At 45.3% G+C, this 13,730-nt stretch overlaps 3 protein-coding genes across 7 annotated transcripts; 2 read left to right on the top strand and 1 right to left on the bottom strand.

Moving 5' to 3' along the window:
• Nucleotides 1-105: 105 nt before the first annotated feature.
• LOC128260941 (abl interactor 2) lies at nucleotides 106-3,513 on the top strand. 2 transcript variants are annotated; one of them, XM_052994305.1, is made up of 7 exons: nucleotides 106-259; nucleotides 424-790; nucleotides 1,230-1,852; nucleotides 1,914-2,004; nucleotides 2,081-2,092; nucleotides 2,273-2,460; nucleotides 2,528-3,513. In XM_052994305.1, the coding sequence occupies exons 2-7, from the start codon at nucleotides 435-437 to the stop codon at nucleotides 2,689-2,691; spliced, it is 1,434 nt and encodes a 477-aa protein (XP_052850265.1). In that variant the 5' UTR covers nucleotides 106-259; nucleotides 424-434; the 3' UTR covers nucleotides 2,692-3,513. The 2 variants fall into 2 exon arrangements, with proteins under 2 accessions (XP_052850265.1, XP_052850274.1); XM_052994314.1 differs by lacking the exon at nucleotides 2,081-2,092.
• A 382-nt stretch (nucleotides 3,514-3,895) lies between these two features.
• On the top strand, nucleotides 3,896-11,933 carry LOC128260772 (kinesin-like protein KIF19). 4 transcript variants are annotated; one of them, XM_052994016.1, is made up of 7 exons: nucleotides 3,896-4,322; nucleotides 4,378-4,482; nucleotides 7,610-7,812; nucleotides 8,567-10,007; nucleotides 10,838-10,986; nucleotides 11,051-11,394; nucleotides 11,550-11,933. In XM_052994016.1, exons 3-7 carry the CDS (start codon nucleotides 7,702-7,704, stop codon nucleotides 11,776-11,778), a joined length of 2,274 nt encoding a protein of 757 aa, XP_052849976.1. In that variant the 5' UTR covers nucleotides 3,896-4,322; nucleotides 4,378-4,482; nucleotides 7,610-7,701; the 3' UTR covers nucleotides 11,779-11,933. The 4 variants fall into 4 exon arrangements, with proteins under 4 accessions (XP_052849976.1, XP_052849970.1, XP_052849990.1 ...); XM_052994010.1 differs by having other exon boundaries at nucleotides 4,309-4,482; XM_052994030.1 differs by having other exon boundaries at nucleotides 4,309-4,482; nucleotides 11,464-11,594.
• A 163-nt stretch (nucleotides 11,934-12,096) lies between these two features.
• On the bottom strand, nucleotides 12,097-13,424 carry LOC128252298 (putative gustatory receptor 85a). Its single transcript, XM_052979921.1, has 3 exons — nucleotides 12,684-13,424; nucleotides 12,314-12,572; nucleotides 12,097-12,252 (listed from the first exon to the last, which is right to left on the bottom strand). Exons 1-3 carry the CDS (start codon nucleotides 13,394-13,396, stop codon nucleotides 12,097-12,099), a joined length of 1,128 nt encoding a protein of 375 aa, XP_052835881.1. The 5' UTR covers nucleotides 13,397-13,424.
• Nucleotides 13,425-13,730: the final 306 nt, after the last annotated feature.

Here is a 13,730-nt window from a genome sequence, read left to right as displayed (position 1 = left end):
AACTGCTTAAAACTGCTTTACAGTATTTGTGCACGAGACATCGTGAAATATCGTGCGATAAATATCGTTAGAGGTGCAGTAACTTCGGTTGTTAAAATCGATTGCAAAATCGTCGACATCAGTGCTGGCATCGATATTTGTCCACCTCTATCCAGCAATGAACAGACGGAAAATGTAAAGAAAAACTGCATTTAACTGCATTTAAAGCGAAGCAACCAGCCTGGAAAAGCATTTTTAGTGCAATTGCATAGTCAATAAAGTGAGTGAGTGAAAGATATCAAGCGTGAGGCTCTCCAACGGGCAACTGGAGCAGTTGGCGTCGACGTCTGCAGAGAACCAGCCCACGCCCCAAATGTTTACGGGCGTGAAAAGTGCGGAAAAGCAGGGAAACTAATTGGGTTCTCCTCTTCCGTTCGCCTGCAGCATCAACACCCATGTTGACCGAAGCCCCCATGGCCAGCGAGAACATCATGGACGAACTAGCCTCTCTGATACGCACCGAGATCCCCGATGGCCGCCAGAGTCTGCGGGACAGCTACACCAATCTGGAGCGAGTGGCCGACTACTGCGAGGACACCTACTACCGCGCGGACAACAAGAAGGCGGCGCTGGAGGCCACTAAGAACTACACCACCCAGTCGCTGGCCAGTGTCGCCTACCAAATCAACACGCTCGCCTACAGCTACATGCAGCTCCTCGAGCTCCAGGCCCAGCAGCTCGGCGAGATGGAGTCCCAGATGAACCACATCGCCCAGACGGTGCACATCCACAAGGAGAAAGTGGCCAGGAGGTAAGGCAGTAGAACTCTGGGATTACTTACTGGGACTTAAGCATGGGCCCATCCACAGAGATGGACAGTACGGAAATACAAAAGTATATAATGTAGTAGATGACAGAACAATTCTCTGAGTCACCATTGATAAAAGCTGCCCAACGTGTGTATATTTCATTGTTTCATGGGGTCATGTAGCTGATAAAAACTATTTTCTTTCGTTATTAAGATTCATTGTATTTCAAAATCAAATAGATTGACTTATACAAGCGACTAGAGGGAGCGATTTTAGCTTGTATTCAATAATAACTTTTCAGTTTGCATAATAGGCTTTATAATTACTAAAGAAAGTCAACCAATAAGTTAAATAATTAAAAATTGAACAACAGTTATATTTCAACGACTTTTCACATTTCCTTTACAAAATTTCAACTCAATCTGTTTTTTCACCCCCCAGGGAGATTGGCGTGCTGACTGCCAACAAGGTGAGCTCGCGCCAGTTCAAGATCGTGGCGCCCATCAATCCGGAGAAGCCTATCAAGTACGTGCGCAAGCCCATTGACTACTCGATGCTGGACGAGATTGGCCACGGCATCAACTCCGCCTCGCACTCGCAGGTGCGCCAGAAGCACCGGGGCTCCAGCCACGGGTCCGTGCAATCGCTGTTGCCCCCGTCAGTGGGTCCGCCGCCGACCACAAAGCCCCCGACTCCGCCGCAGATGTCGCGGGCTGGAAACACCGGCACCCTGGGCAAGTCGGTCAGCAATACTGGGACGCTGGGCAAGAGCTCTCGGGAGTATCGCACTCCGCCGGTGGTCAATCCGCCGCAGGTGCCTTCGCACTACGCACCCAATTATCCGATTGGACATCCGAAGCGCATGTCGACGGCTTCTTCTACGATGACCACCACAACCACTGGCGGTGGGGCGGCAGGCAATGAGCGGGCTGCCGGCTACAGTGCACTGCCGATGCCGCCCAGCCAGCAGATAGCCACCCATGTGAACCTGCCCTCGGCGGGCATGATGCAATCGCTGCCGCCGCCGCCACCCACTACGTATGACGATCGGAGCAGCATGCCACGTGAGTTGAATGAGGTAAACCACAAAAGTGCCAGGCTAATTATCCTGTTTTCAATCCATAGCTGCTCCCCCTTCGCCGCTGACGGTGTCGCAGCACGAAATGACCGAGCAGAGTCACATTGGCATGCATACCTTGGGACGCAATATCAACAGGTAAGTCTGCTCCTCACAAACGCATCCCATACATTGTGTATTTATAACTGATTTCATGTTCTCTATGCAAAACCAGGAATCCAAATCGGTAAATTGCATGTTTTTGTCTTATTAAATGGGTTATACACAGTTAAAACATACAAAATTGTTTGTTAATTAGTAAACCTTGTGATTGTCCCGCATTTTTAGCAAAAATAAGCATTTAACTGCGTGTAAACCCATAACGTTCATAACTACTCCACTATATTAACAAATTCTTTTCCCCAAGAAACCATTTCAGCTTGAACTTTGCACGTCCAGGCTCCCAGTCGCCGCCCTTGCCACCTCCGCCGCCGCCGGAGGATGAGCACCAGGACTTCGGAAGACCACGCACCTCGACGGGACCGCAGCTGGCGCCCATAGTGCCCGAGGATCAAAACTTGCCCGGCTGGGTACCCAAGAACTTCATCGAGAAGGGTAGGTTTCAAGCTGCTCGCCACTGGCCAATTAAAAGCCTTGTTAATTTTCCATAATTATATTTCAGTGGTGGCCATATACGACTACTACGCCGACAAGGACGACGAGCTTAGCTTCCAGGAGAGCTCGGTGCTGTACGTGCTCAAGAAGAATGACGACGGCTGGTGGGAGGGCGTCATGGATGGGGTGACCGGCCTGTTTCCGGGAAATTACGTAGAGCCCTGTGTCTAAGCCTCGCCTCGATATTCTAAACATGCCAACCATTACAATAATCTGCATTATCTGGCCTGTTGCAGCCCTCTGCTACTTCTCAAGAACTCATAGATATTTAGATATCGAGGACTTCTGAGGACAAGTGAGGGCCGCAACAGGCTCGGTTGACAATGACGATAACATTTTGAGCATATTGATAAGGACAATTATACATTTACACGCCTACGCAAGCACAACAGGCCAGAGAAAGCGACGAGAATTCCATTAGCATCAGCCAATTGCATTTAGTCTAATATAAAAGAGCACACACACAGGATCCACGGGCTGAGGATAACGCTTGCTGCCCAACTAAACCTATTTACACTCTATTAGTCGAAAGCCAACAAAGCAACAAAGCAGGGGGAAAGGCGAAAGCGGAAACCCGTAAATAACTTATGCGATATTCCAAAATTGATCCACAGACGTAGACGAATTCAGTCCTGCCCCTGCCACAAGCCCAATTACTTTAAATATTTGCTCACAGTTTTGTCAAGCGATTTGTGTTTGCCTTGCGCTTGGATATTTCCGGCTATTATTCAACTATACTACTATCCATACCTACACCTTACTCCCCCAGCAATAATGTAGGCTATATAAATTTCAGTTAGCATTTAATACTTAAGTATTGGCCAGTTGGAACTTTTGTTTGCACTTTTACGAACCGCAACGATAACATTATTTTGCGATGGTTTAGTTAAAATGGAATTGCCAGCAACGGAATCAAATTAAATTTACACAATACAAGTACACACACGCTCTATATGGTAAAAATAATAGCTAATAAAAATTTCAATTACTAAACCACAAGGCCTTGTTCTTTGACCGTGTAATTTGCATTGACCTTCTCGTGAGCCAAGACGGATGCCAATAAAAATCCGTAATTGGGGCAAGGCTTCGTGGCCTGCCAAATTTAAATTGGAAATCTTGAATGCAAATTTCCGAGCATGTGATGGATGGCTTGAATATTTACAAATGCCAACACTCTTATAGGGCAGTCAAGCAGTCAGTCAATCAATCCATCAATCCATCATAATCGACACGCTGCTCTACAAACCGAATTCAATTCAATGTCTCGTCGTTCTGAAAAGTTCTATAGCTGTGCTCCAGGTAAATTAATGTTTTCTTCATTTTTTTCGCTAGCTGAATTTATTATCAGGCTTCAAGGAGTTGACGTGGCGGAAATGCCAAAAAAGTGGAGTGCTGCATGATTTGCATAAAATGTGCTAAATCGTTGCCCACTTTTCGGGGCCCTCAACTATGGAAATACCTTTATTTGTGGACAATTATTAAAGTGGACCTCAACAACTTGGATACGGAATCTTTGGCAGCAAGTTTGGGCCAACTATTTAACCCACAACTGGCCAGCGGCAGGTGAGACTCGCCAGAAATGTATGCAAAATGCGGCGCATTAGCATTTCAACAATGCCGTAGTACAAAAAACGCGGCAACAACAAAAATTGATTGTGTCGTGCCAGGAGTCAGCCCCACTGGCCGACCACACCCACCCCACCCCCACCCATCTGCAGGCCATCCCACCCCCTGGACATGCCTATAATTTCGTTATTTTCTGACCAGGCCGAGTCCCGAGTCGGACCCTTCAGTTGAGTTTGGTACGTCGACGCGAATGGTTCTACAAACCGCTTTTATTTCGAATATTTCTTACAGCCGTCGGCGCCCCAGCGTTTCCGGTTTTTGGCTTTAAAATTCTTTTCGGCTAGTGGCGTGTCCGGAAAGTTTTCCAAGCGGATAAAGTGCAAAACAAAACTATTTGTAAGTGAGCCGCGCTGCAGCGGTGCTTGGGAAAGTTTTTATCAATTGTTTGTTTTACATAATCGAATTGGAGTCGAGATTGGGGTTGGCTTCTCGCTGCGGGAACCGCATTTAATTGACCTACTTGGAGCCGGATTTACTTGCTGGCCAAGTGATGTGTAAAATATTACATTATTTCATGTCAGGATTGAGGCCACTGGCCACTTTGTTTATGGCGAGAACAATTCGCGTCGTCAATGCGGACAAGTTGGCCCACTTGGTGTCGAAATTCCCAGTGTTTCGTGACAAGCACAGCTTTCCCGAAACGCGTTAATTTGAAAACCCTGTGAAGGTTAAAGGTTTTGCACTTGCATCGTAGTTCGCCTCAGAAATGACGTCACTTTGGATGCATATCGGGGGCTGGTCACTCAACTTGAATGGGGCACTAAAAATAAACTCGGCGCCCAAGAAAATGGCTTGGGGTAATTAAGCCGTCTTCAGGTCGCCTGGGCCATCAATCACCACCGCTGCGTATACGCAATGTCCCTAGTGGGTAATTACAGTACGGCTTTTTCTGAGGTTTACCGTGCTTAGGTTTTGTTAGCTTGGCTGGATTTTTATGAGAATTACTTGAATTTCCTTTTGAACCCATAGAATTATGAAAAATACCTATTTCAAAAGTCTTGTAAATCAAGACTAACGTGGCCTAAAAACTTAAAATATAAAGTTATGGAACCAAGAATATAGAGCGTTTTACCAAATTTAAATAAAAGATTAAATCTTGAATCTTAAGCATCTTAAGTACTAAGTTGTAGGAAAAAATTTACTATTAACGAATGAAAATAACTCCAAAAATATATTTACTTAATTACATAAAAAACTTTGTTACTAAAAAATAAAACAATATTTTTTAATTTAATTTGTTTTTTGAATTAAATACACCACCGTCTTTAACTTCAATTTCGTTTACTGTTTTATATAAACTATTTTGCAATAACGCAATAATAATAACATTGTCACTTATGTAGAATTAATAATTAAAGTTTTTTATTATATTTAAATGGTAATTTACATATATAACACGTAAAAGCACACTTTAATCTGCAGTGCTATTATCTTGTGATCTCTTTTGCTGGTTGTTCATGCAGAGAACATAAGACTTGAATAAAACGATTTGTCAATGCTTAGAGGTCTTTGTTTTAGTAAGATCCCAATCAATGGGTTTTGTTTATTTTGGAAGCCTCTTTGTCAATGGTCATTGCCATAAATGAGTTAAAAGGAAAACATTCTCTATCACTTGCCGCCTGTCCCTGATCGGAAAGCAAACTCATTAAGGATATAAAGTCTGTCACACGTGTTATTACTTAGCCATGCTTGGAGTTAAAGGACTTCCCCAAGCACCCTTTCCATCCGAAACAAGGTTTTCCCCCGAAAAGCCATTCAAAGTTCCAATCCATAGGCGGCATTCCATTTTCTACGCCACCAATTGGCCCAATTCCCACTCCTGATTTCCGCTAATGAGCTCCAACCAGACCACTAAGTGTTGGCCAAACAAAGCTACGTCCCCAGCTCCCAAACGGGGTTCACTAGCCGGCAAATCAAAACATGGCATACCGAAGCGTTAAAAACATTAACGGCCGACGTGCGACAACAACCGAAGACAAAGTCAGCGAGTCACTGCACCACCCAGTCACCCAGTCAGCCAGTCAGCTAACCACCCAACAATCCATCCAAACCACCACCCACTTGGCCCCTTATCGAGCTATAAAGAAGTCCTGTCCAGTGGCTCTCGTGTCGTGTCTGCTGGCAATTTACACAAATTCAATAAACGACAAAAGCCCGCAATAGAATGTGAAACAAGAACTGGCAAAAGTGTTGAGGTCTCCTTGGGGGCGGTGGTTCGAATCGAATCGAATCGAATCGGACTTAAATGGGTGGTGCTGGAGTGGGTGCTCATTAAAGTCAATCGATTTTAGAACATCTTTTAAAAGAACATAGAACATCTTTTAAAAGATTTCTTTTTCCATGTCAGTTTTTTTATTTTTGATAAATAATTGGAACTATTAAAATGAGAAATTATTTTGATACTATAAAAAACATAAATCAAATATTTGATATATTTTAGAGCTCAAAATTGGCTGCCTTTCCTTGCTATATTAACTGAAAAATATTCTCGGTGTATCGAAGACCACCCTATCACTCAATTTAAGCCCCCATCATTGTTGACATTCGAGGCCTGTAATTTGTGTAAATATTTGAGGAGAAAATGTGGCGGAGACTTAGGTGTCTTTGTTCTGGGTAGTTTTATCATAAAATTCATGGCACCTAATAATGTACGCCCATGCCACCCAATGCTCCCACGTTTTATAATTGAATAGCTCTTAGGCAAATGAAATAAATAATGGGTTGGGGGAAGCGACAGTTGGTTGCCGGGCTGACACCGTGGTTTTGGTCGGGTTAGAGGTCACAATGGATTGGCTTTAATGCGTGACAATTCCATTTGAGGTGTCATTTTTGTGTCATTTATCCGTTATCCTTTTTGAAATATTAAACAGTTGCCACATTCTATAGTGTTGTCAAAATATTTTACTCGGTTTTGAAAGGAAAAGAATTTAATGCGCACTACTTAATATTTTCCGTTTTAGGCCAATCTTAAAATTTTTTATCGTAAAGTACTTCACCTCATCATGAGTATATTGATAGGTTATATAAAGTGTTACTTAACCTTCGGTTGTTGGCACGCGGTAGTCGATTCCCTTTTTAGAAGAACCATAAGCCTTAAACCCATCCGAAGGTTCGTAGACTTTACAGGGGTTTCTAGTAAAAGTACAGTACCCTCTCGATAACCATCGAACTGCTCCATTTGATTTGCATTCGAAGACACGCAGGGACTTTTGGGTGTTCAAGTTCACGGCTTGATTTATGGCTCACGCCAGCTCCTTGAGCTGGGAGCCACAGGTAAACAAGACCCACGGGACCCAAACCCCAAGGCCACTCATTCCTGCCCAGAAATCCCCCTTTCGTAGGGGCGAGACCTTGGCGCGCAAATTCACAAATCCATTAAGAGTTCGTTGGGTGTTTCCCGCGCTGATGGCAGTTTTACGATTGTTGACAACAAATTGACACGATTTGTAATGGTCTTGTCCAGGTCAGGTCATCAGCCAGGCCAGGCGGCACGTGGCCAGTCAAGGACCGAGGCCCACCCACGCCCACAGCCATATATCCCGGAGGATCGAAGCCATGTCGGCCACTGCTGGAGCGAGCAGCTGGTCGGGGAGCAGCGGGGGCAGCAACTCCTCCCAAGGACGATCCATTGCCACCGCCCAGCCGGCACAGGAGGAGCGCCTAGTGGTGAGTATATGGGGTATTTTGAGGTGCAGATGACTAGGTTAAATACCAGATATAATAGTCCCAACTTGAATTGGCTGAGCCAAACAGTTTAAGTATATACATAGAAACAGCTAAGGAGCTTTTCAAAAATTCTCTGACCAGATTAAAATAAAAAGAGTTAAAGAAAAACAAGTAAATCGCTTAATAATTTGGAGTTTTAATATTTCAAGGACAGCAAATACGATTTAATTTGACCATTGAATAATACCAATAATAAAATTTATTTTATTGAACGGCAATTTTTTGCTTTCTCTCTTGCATTCGAACTTGTCAAAGTGATTCCCCAAGTATCAAGCCCAAATTTCTAGGGCATTTAATCAAGAGGAGAATCCTATAAATTTTCTTTCTGTGTAGTTATTTACTCATCATACTCACATAATAAGTGACTTATTATCAGAGACTTTCTAATAATGCGTGCTAATATTAGTTATTGTTAATCATCTTCCACTGCTCAAAGGGTTTCTTAGGGTTTTCTGGGTTAAATGGGAGCAAAGAGTAAAGTCTAACACTCTACCCTAGGTTTATCCCATTTTCCCAAAGAAAAGGCCCCAAAACCCCGATTTGAGTAGAAAAAGATGATTAATAATGACGATTACGTACTATATTTAATTTTCTTCTCAAACAGGCTTTCTCAAAAACCTTTCGGATTTGTATTTCTCAGATCTTTTAGATGTAAACCAAAAAATAAAAATTGTAAACACCTTATATCTTCCAGGTTGCAGTTCGAGTACGACCCAGTTTAGATGGCACAGAACGCTGCATTGAGGTCGTGTCCGGAGGATCACTTCTGTACGACGACGGCGGCAAGAGTCGTCCGCGGCAGTACTCCTACGATCATGTTTTTCGGGAGCACGACAGTCAGGAGCAGGTGTACAAGACCACCACTGCTCCGCTGGTTAGGGATGTCCTGAACGGCTTGAATGCGGCCGTTTTTGCCTACGGAGCCACGGGTTCCGGCAAGACGCACACCATGCTGGGGCCTGTGCCGCGCAAGAAACCGCAGACCGCCGACCGGGCCACGGCCACCGCCCCCTATGATTCCACGGACGTGAGCAGCCAGGACATCGGACTAATGGTGCGTGCCATAGAGGACATTTTCAGTCACATCGAGTCGGCGGAGGCGGACTCCTGCCGGGTGTCCATATCCTATCTGGAGATATACAATGAGCTGATCCGCGATCTCCTCAATCCGGGCGGACCCTTGGAGCTGCGCGAGGATCATCGTGGGCAGCGCATCACGGTAGCGGGTCTCTCGGAGATAACCACTTCCAGCAGAAAGGAGGTAGTGAGTTTGTTGCTCAAGGGCAACAAAGCCAGGACGATGGAGCCAACGGCCGCCAACCAGACCTCCTCGCGCAGCCACGCCCTCTTGAGCATCATGGTCCAGGCCCGGACACCGCTGGGCACCAAGCAGGGCCGGCTCTTCCTCACCGATCTTGCAGGATCGGAGCGGGCCAAGAAGACAAAGAATCGAGGCAAACGACTGCAGGAGGGGGCGCACATCAATCGCAGTCTGTTGGCATTGGGTAACGTGATCAACGGGCTGTCCGGCGGGGCGAGATATGTCAACTATCGGGACTCCAAGCTAACCAGGCTGCTCAAGGAGGCACTGAGCGGTCGCTGCAAGACCGTAATGATTGCCCACGTCGCCCCGGAAGGTAAGCACCGCGACGAGACCAAGAACACGCTGGTGTACGCGGATCGGGCCAACAGCATCACCACCAAGCTGCAGAACTCCGTCTACATCGATGAGTTCAAGGACTTCCCCACCAAGCACTATCAAAGCCTCGTCTCGGAGTTGCGCGACGAGGTTTCCCGTCTGCGCACCAAGATGCTAACCGAAAGGCCCCGAAGTGGAGCAGCTGCAGCTGCAGCAGCGGCGGCGGCCGCAGCAGCCTCTGGATCGGCAGTTGCTCCTGGGACTGGAGCTGGACCGGAGGTTGTCCAGGAGCACGACGAGCAGCGGAAGACGGAACTGCGATACCTCCGCGAACAGATCGTCCTCACCTTCAAGCAGCAGATGAAACTGCGCCGGAAGCTCCTCGAGGCCGAGAGTCATCTCCTGGGACTGGAACTGGATGCCGAGCGGCAGCACATGATCATCTCCCACTGGCAAGGACGCATTGGAAAGCTGTATGACGCTATGGGCGAGGATGGTAAGTCGTTTACCCGTCAGAAACTTTTGAAAACAAAAATTAATATGTCAATACTGATCATGCTTTACTCATTTATTAATTTTAAACTTTGTGCTAACTACTACTTTCATTCATTTCATTATTATACATATTATTTGTTTTAAACTCTGTATTAACTACTAATTTCCCACAAAAAAAATCCATACCAAATGCCCATTTTACTGCGGATGTAAAAGATTTTGAGACCTTTCATTAACTGCTTTTAACCCTCCGTTGAACACCAGGGACTGACTAGACCCTTTTGGACTTTAGACATCAAATTAACATGTAATACTTCCTTCATATCTACCAGCTTGTGCTAACCAATATGTATCTATAATTTATTTCTCTATCGATTTAATTAATAAATCATTTTAAAAAAAGTTCACAAAAATGTTTGGCTGGACAAATATACAAAATTTATGGAAATATTTTCCATTTTGACTTTCTATCTGGGTTAATTTCTAATTTTTCATGGTAAATGTATATTCTGACTGCAAACAACCTAAGACTCTTTAATACTATAATCTATAATACAAATTTTAGGCGTTCTTTAAATAGAATTCAGTGGCACTTTACAAAAAGGACGCTGCCTTGAGAAATGTTATACTTCCTCGTTACAAATCTTAGTGTTAGAGTATTACTATTATTACAACAACACATTACAAGGGTTAAATGTTCTGAAATTTTTTCTTCAAAGATACACACAGACAAAGGATTTCATATAATTGGAATCAGATATACTTCTATAAAAAGTTTTTTTGAGGTCTAACTAATAATTTGGCTTACATGTTTATTGCTGGTCTTTGCAGACATTGAATCAGAGGGATCGGTGGCCCTGAAGAATGCCTGGGGTGAGTTGGCAGCAATCGAGAAGGAAACACGGCGCTACAAGGAAATTCGTGAGCGGACGGAGCACGAGTTGGAGCAGTGTCGTCAGAAGGGGGTCAAGCTGGAGGATGTGAGTCTAAGCCAAATACCCTGCCTTCTTTGATGGGTTATATGCTGTTCGTTTCTACCGCCAGGAGCTGCCAGAGCGCATCAGCAGCGACGAGGAGCGCGAACTGCTGGCCCTGCTTTGCCGCGTCCACGAGTTGGAGGCGGACAAGGTCTCCCTGCAGGCGGAGCGACTGGCCCGCCAGGCGGAACTGCGCCGGCGTGACCTCCAGCTGCTCCGGGCGGAGCGCCAGCGGCGTCTCTGCGAGGACATCATCAGCTCCCAGAGGCGGCTCATCGAAGAGGGCAACGTGGATCTGCCGGACGAGTTACGGGAGCTCTATGGGCTCTACCAGCAGGAGATCCATGCGGGCGTGGTCACTCCCAGCACCAGCAACTACGAGAGGAAGCTACCGCCCATCTACACAGCTGGGTAAGTTTTTCCTAAATTTGATGCTTCACATTCAACGAAAAAAGTCTTCAATTTGGAGTTTATCTCAAGAAAAATGGAAAAATAGCACAGAAATGTATAGACAAAGAGCTAGTGAGAGTGCAAATCAAGAATAAATATACTATATCTGCTGTTAGATCGGACTCACCCGGCTCCAGTTCCAGTTCAGAGTGGTCGCCGGCTTCACCCCTGCCGCAAATCGATAACCAGATGGATCCTGTCGACCGCGTCATGGGTCCGCCCGTCAATCCTCGTCTGCCCCGACTTTCCACAGCCTCGAATGGGAATATCTCGGTCGGAGGACCACGTCGACCTTCGCTGCGGGTGGCCAGGAATTCCCATCCGCATCCGCATCCGCATCCGTAGGATCGGGGACAGCTGACGGAGGGGAGGTGCTCAGGAATAGATGTAACTAAGGGTTAGGATTTTAGGAACTGGAAGCGATTCTCTGCTCAAATTACTTGCTGTATTGTAACTAACTATCACACGCACTTAAACATGTCCTCAAATGTATCAATAAATCAAAAAGACAGCTTTAAAATTTATTTTACAAGTGGATGAGATGGGATTTCGAGCAAGGTTAGTTTATAATTGTGCATTTATAATTTTTGATGAAATTACATTTAAATATAATTGATAATGTCTCTACTAAAGGACATAGTAAAATCCAACTTTAGATTTCCACTAAAACATCGAACTGTATTCGCATTGTACCATATATATGACATGCAGCAAGATAACCGAGCAGCCGTCAAAGGCCAAGCTTCGATTCATGCGATAAGCCCCGAAAATGTGGACGTAGGTATGCTGCTCCGCCAGTTGCAGAGAGAACCATTCCAGCTGCGAAAAATAAGGACATTGAAACCGAGCTAGAACCAGAAATTGTGATTGGATAACTCACACTTCGCTCCATCCGCACATCCCGACCGTAAAGCCCCCTGATCGCCTCCTTTGTGGTCTCTAAAAGGGAATCCGCGGTGTGTGTCAGGGTATTCATCATCAGTGAAAAGAGCAGCGGCTGAATACAGGTGACGAAAACCATCTGCAGGTACTCGAGTTCCGATTCAATGGCACTGTGGCCAAGGAACACACGAACCATCATGTATCCGACCCGTATGCCACTCCACACATTCCGCATCAGATAGCACAGAAACACAAACCTGTAGTGGAATGTAAAACTCAGGGTGATTTCTAATAGTTTATGTTGGACAATGCCACTAATAATTGCCATATATTTAAAACAAGGAAAGCAATTAGTCCAATATACTAACCTGAAGACAAAGCAAACCTCATCCGTTAAATCAATCAGTGTTTGGAACAGGGCTTGCAGCCGACGCAGGCGACAAAGCTGATCTGAAATAGGTTTCGGATCCAAGATCACCATCTCCAGACCCGACTCCAAGCGCCACCAATTCCGGCAGATCTCCAAGATGAGCCCAAAGGCCAAAGAGTTCGCGGCAAAGATCATGCATTCGGAGAGGAAACAGTTGCAGGGATTGTGGTTTCCTCTCACAAATCGCCTGACATTCAAGGCAGCATGGATGGCGAGTCGTAGGATCAGCAGGAATGTCACAGTAATCATGAGAATATTCAGGAATCGCTTCTTGCTCTTGGGCACCCGGTAGCCCCATGAAGTACTTATACCCTCCAGTTTCAGAAGTTTCTCAATCATATTACAAATTCGATCCTGCCGCCGATAGGCACAGCCCATGCAACTGATCAGGGACAGGAATACGAGGCCGAAGTATGTGATGGCAGCCAGCCGCACCAGCGGTGATTTCTCAAACGAATCAGCACTGAAGTGCCAAAAATTCATCAGAAACTTAATCGTCAAAATGATTACCACAAAGTTGTGGATTATACGATAGCTGGATAGGAATTGGGACCGGCGTAATCTCCCCAAGGAGAAGTAGAACGTGGTGATGCCATTCAAGGTGCAAAACCAAATAAATCCAATCTGAACCGCTCGTCTAGGTGACATCATGGTCCTGTTTGGAGTCGCCTATAAAATCAACTGAGCCTTGAGTGGCAAGCAAATCGATTTACAGTGCCGCAATTCCAATCAATTTGAGCATGTTTTTATACCCTTGCAGAGGGTATTATAATTTCAGTCAGAAGTTTGCAACGCAGTGAGGGAGACATTTTCGACCCTATAAAGTATATATATTCTTGACCAGCATCACTAGGAGAGTCTCTCAGTTTTAAAACTTTCTGAATGAAACTTTCCCAAAAGTTGTCTTTCTATTGCAGGTAGTATATAAGTCAGAACGAGCCGGATCGGACGACTATAGCATATAGCTCCCATAGGAACAATTGGA

Source organism: Drosophila gunungcola, chromosome 3R, assembly GCF_025200985.1.
Source record: "Drosophila gunungcola strain Sukarami chromosome 3R, Dgunungcola_SK_2, whole genome shotgun sequence".
NCBI lineage: Eukaryota > Metazoa > Arthropoda > Insecta > Diptera > Drosophilidae > Drosophila > Drosophila gunungcola.
Note: the sequence above shows the minus strand (reverse complement) of the source record. Positions and strands in the feature narration are given on the sequence as shown.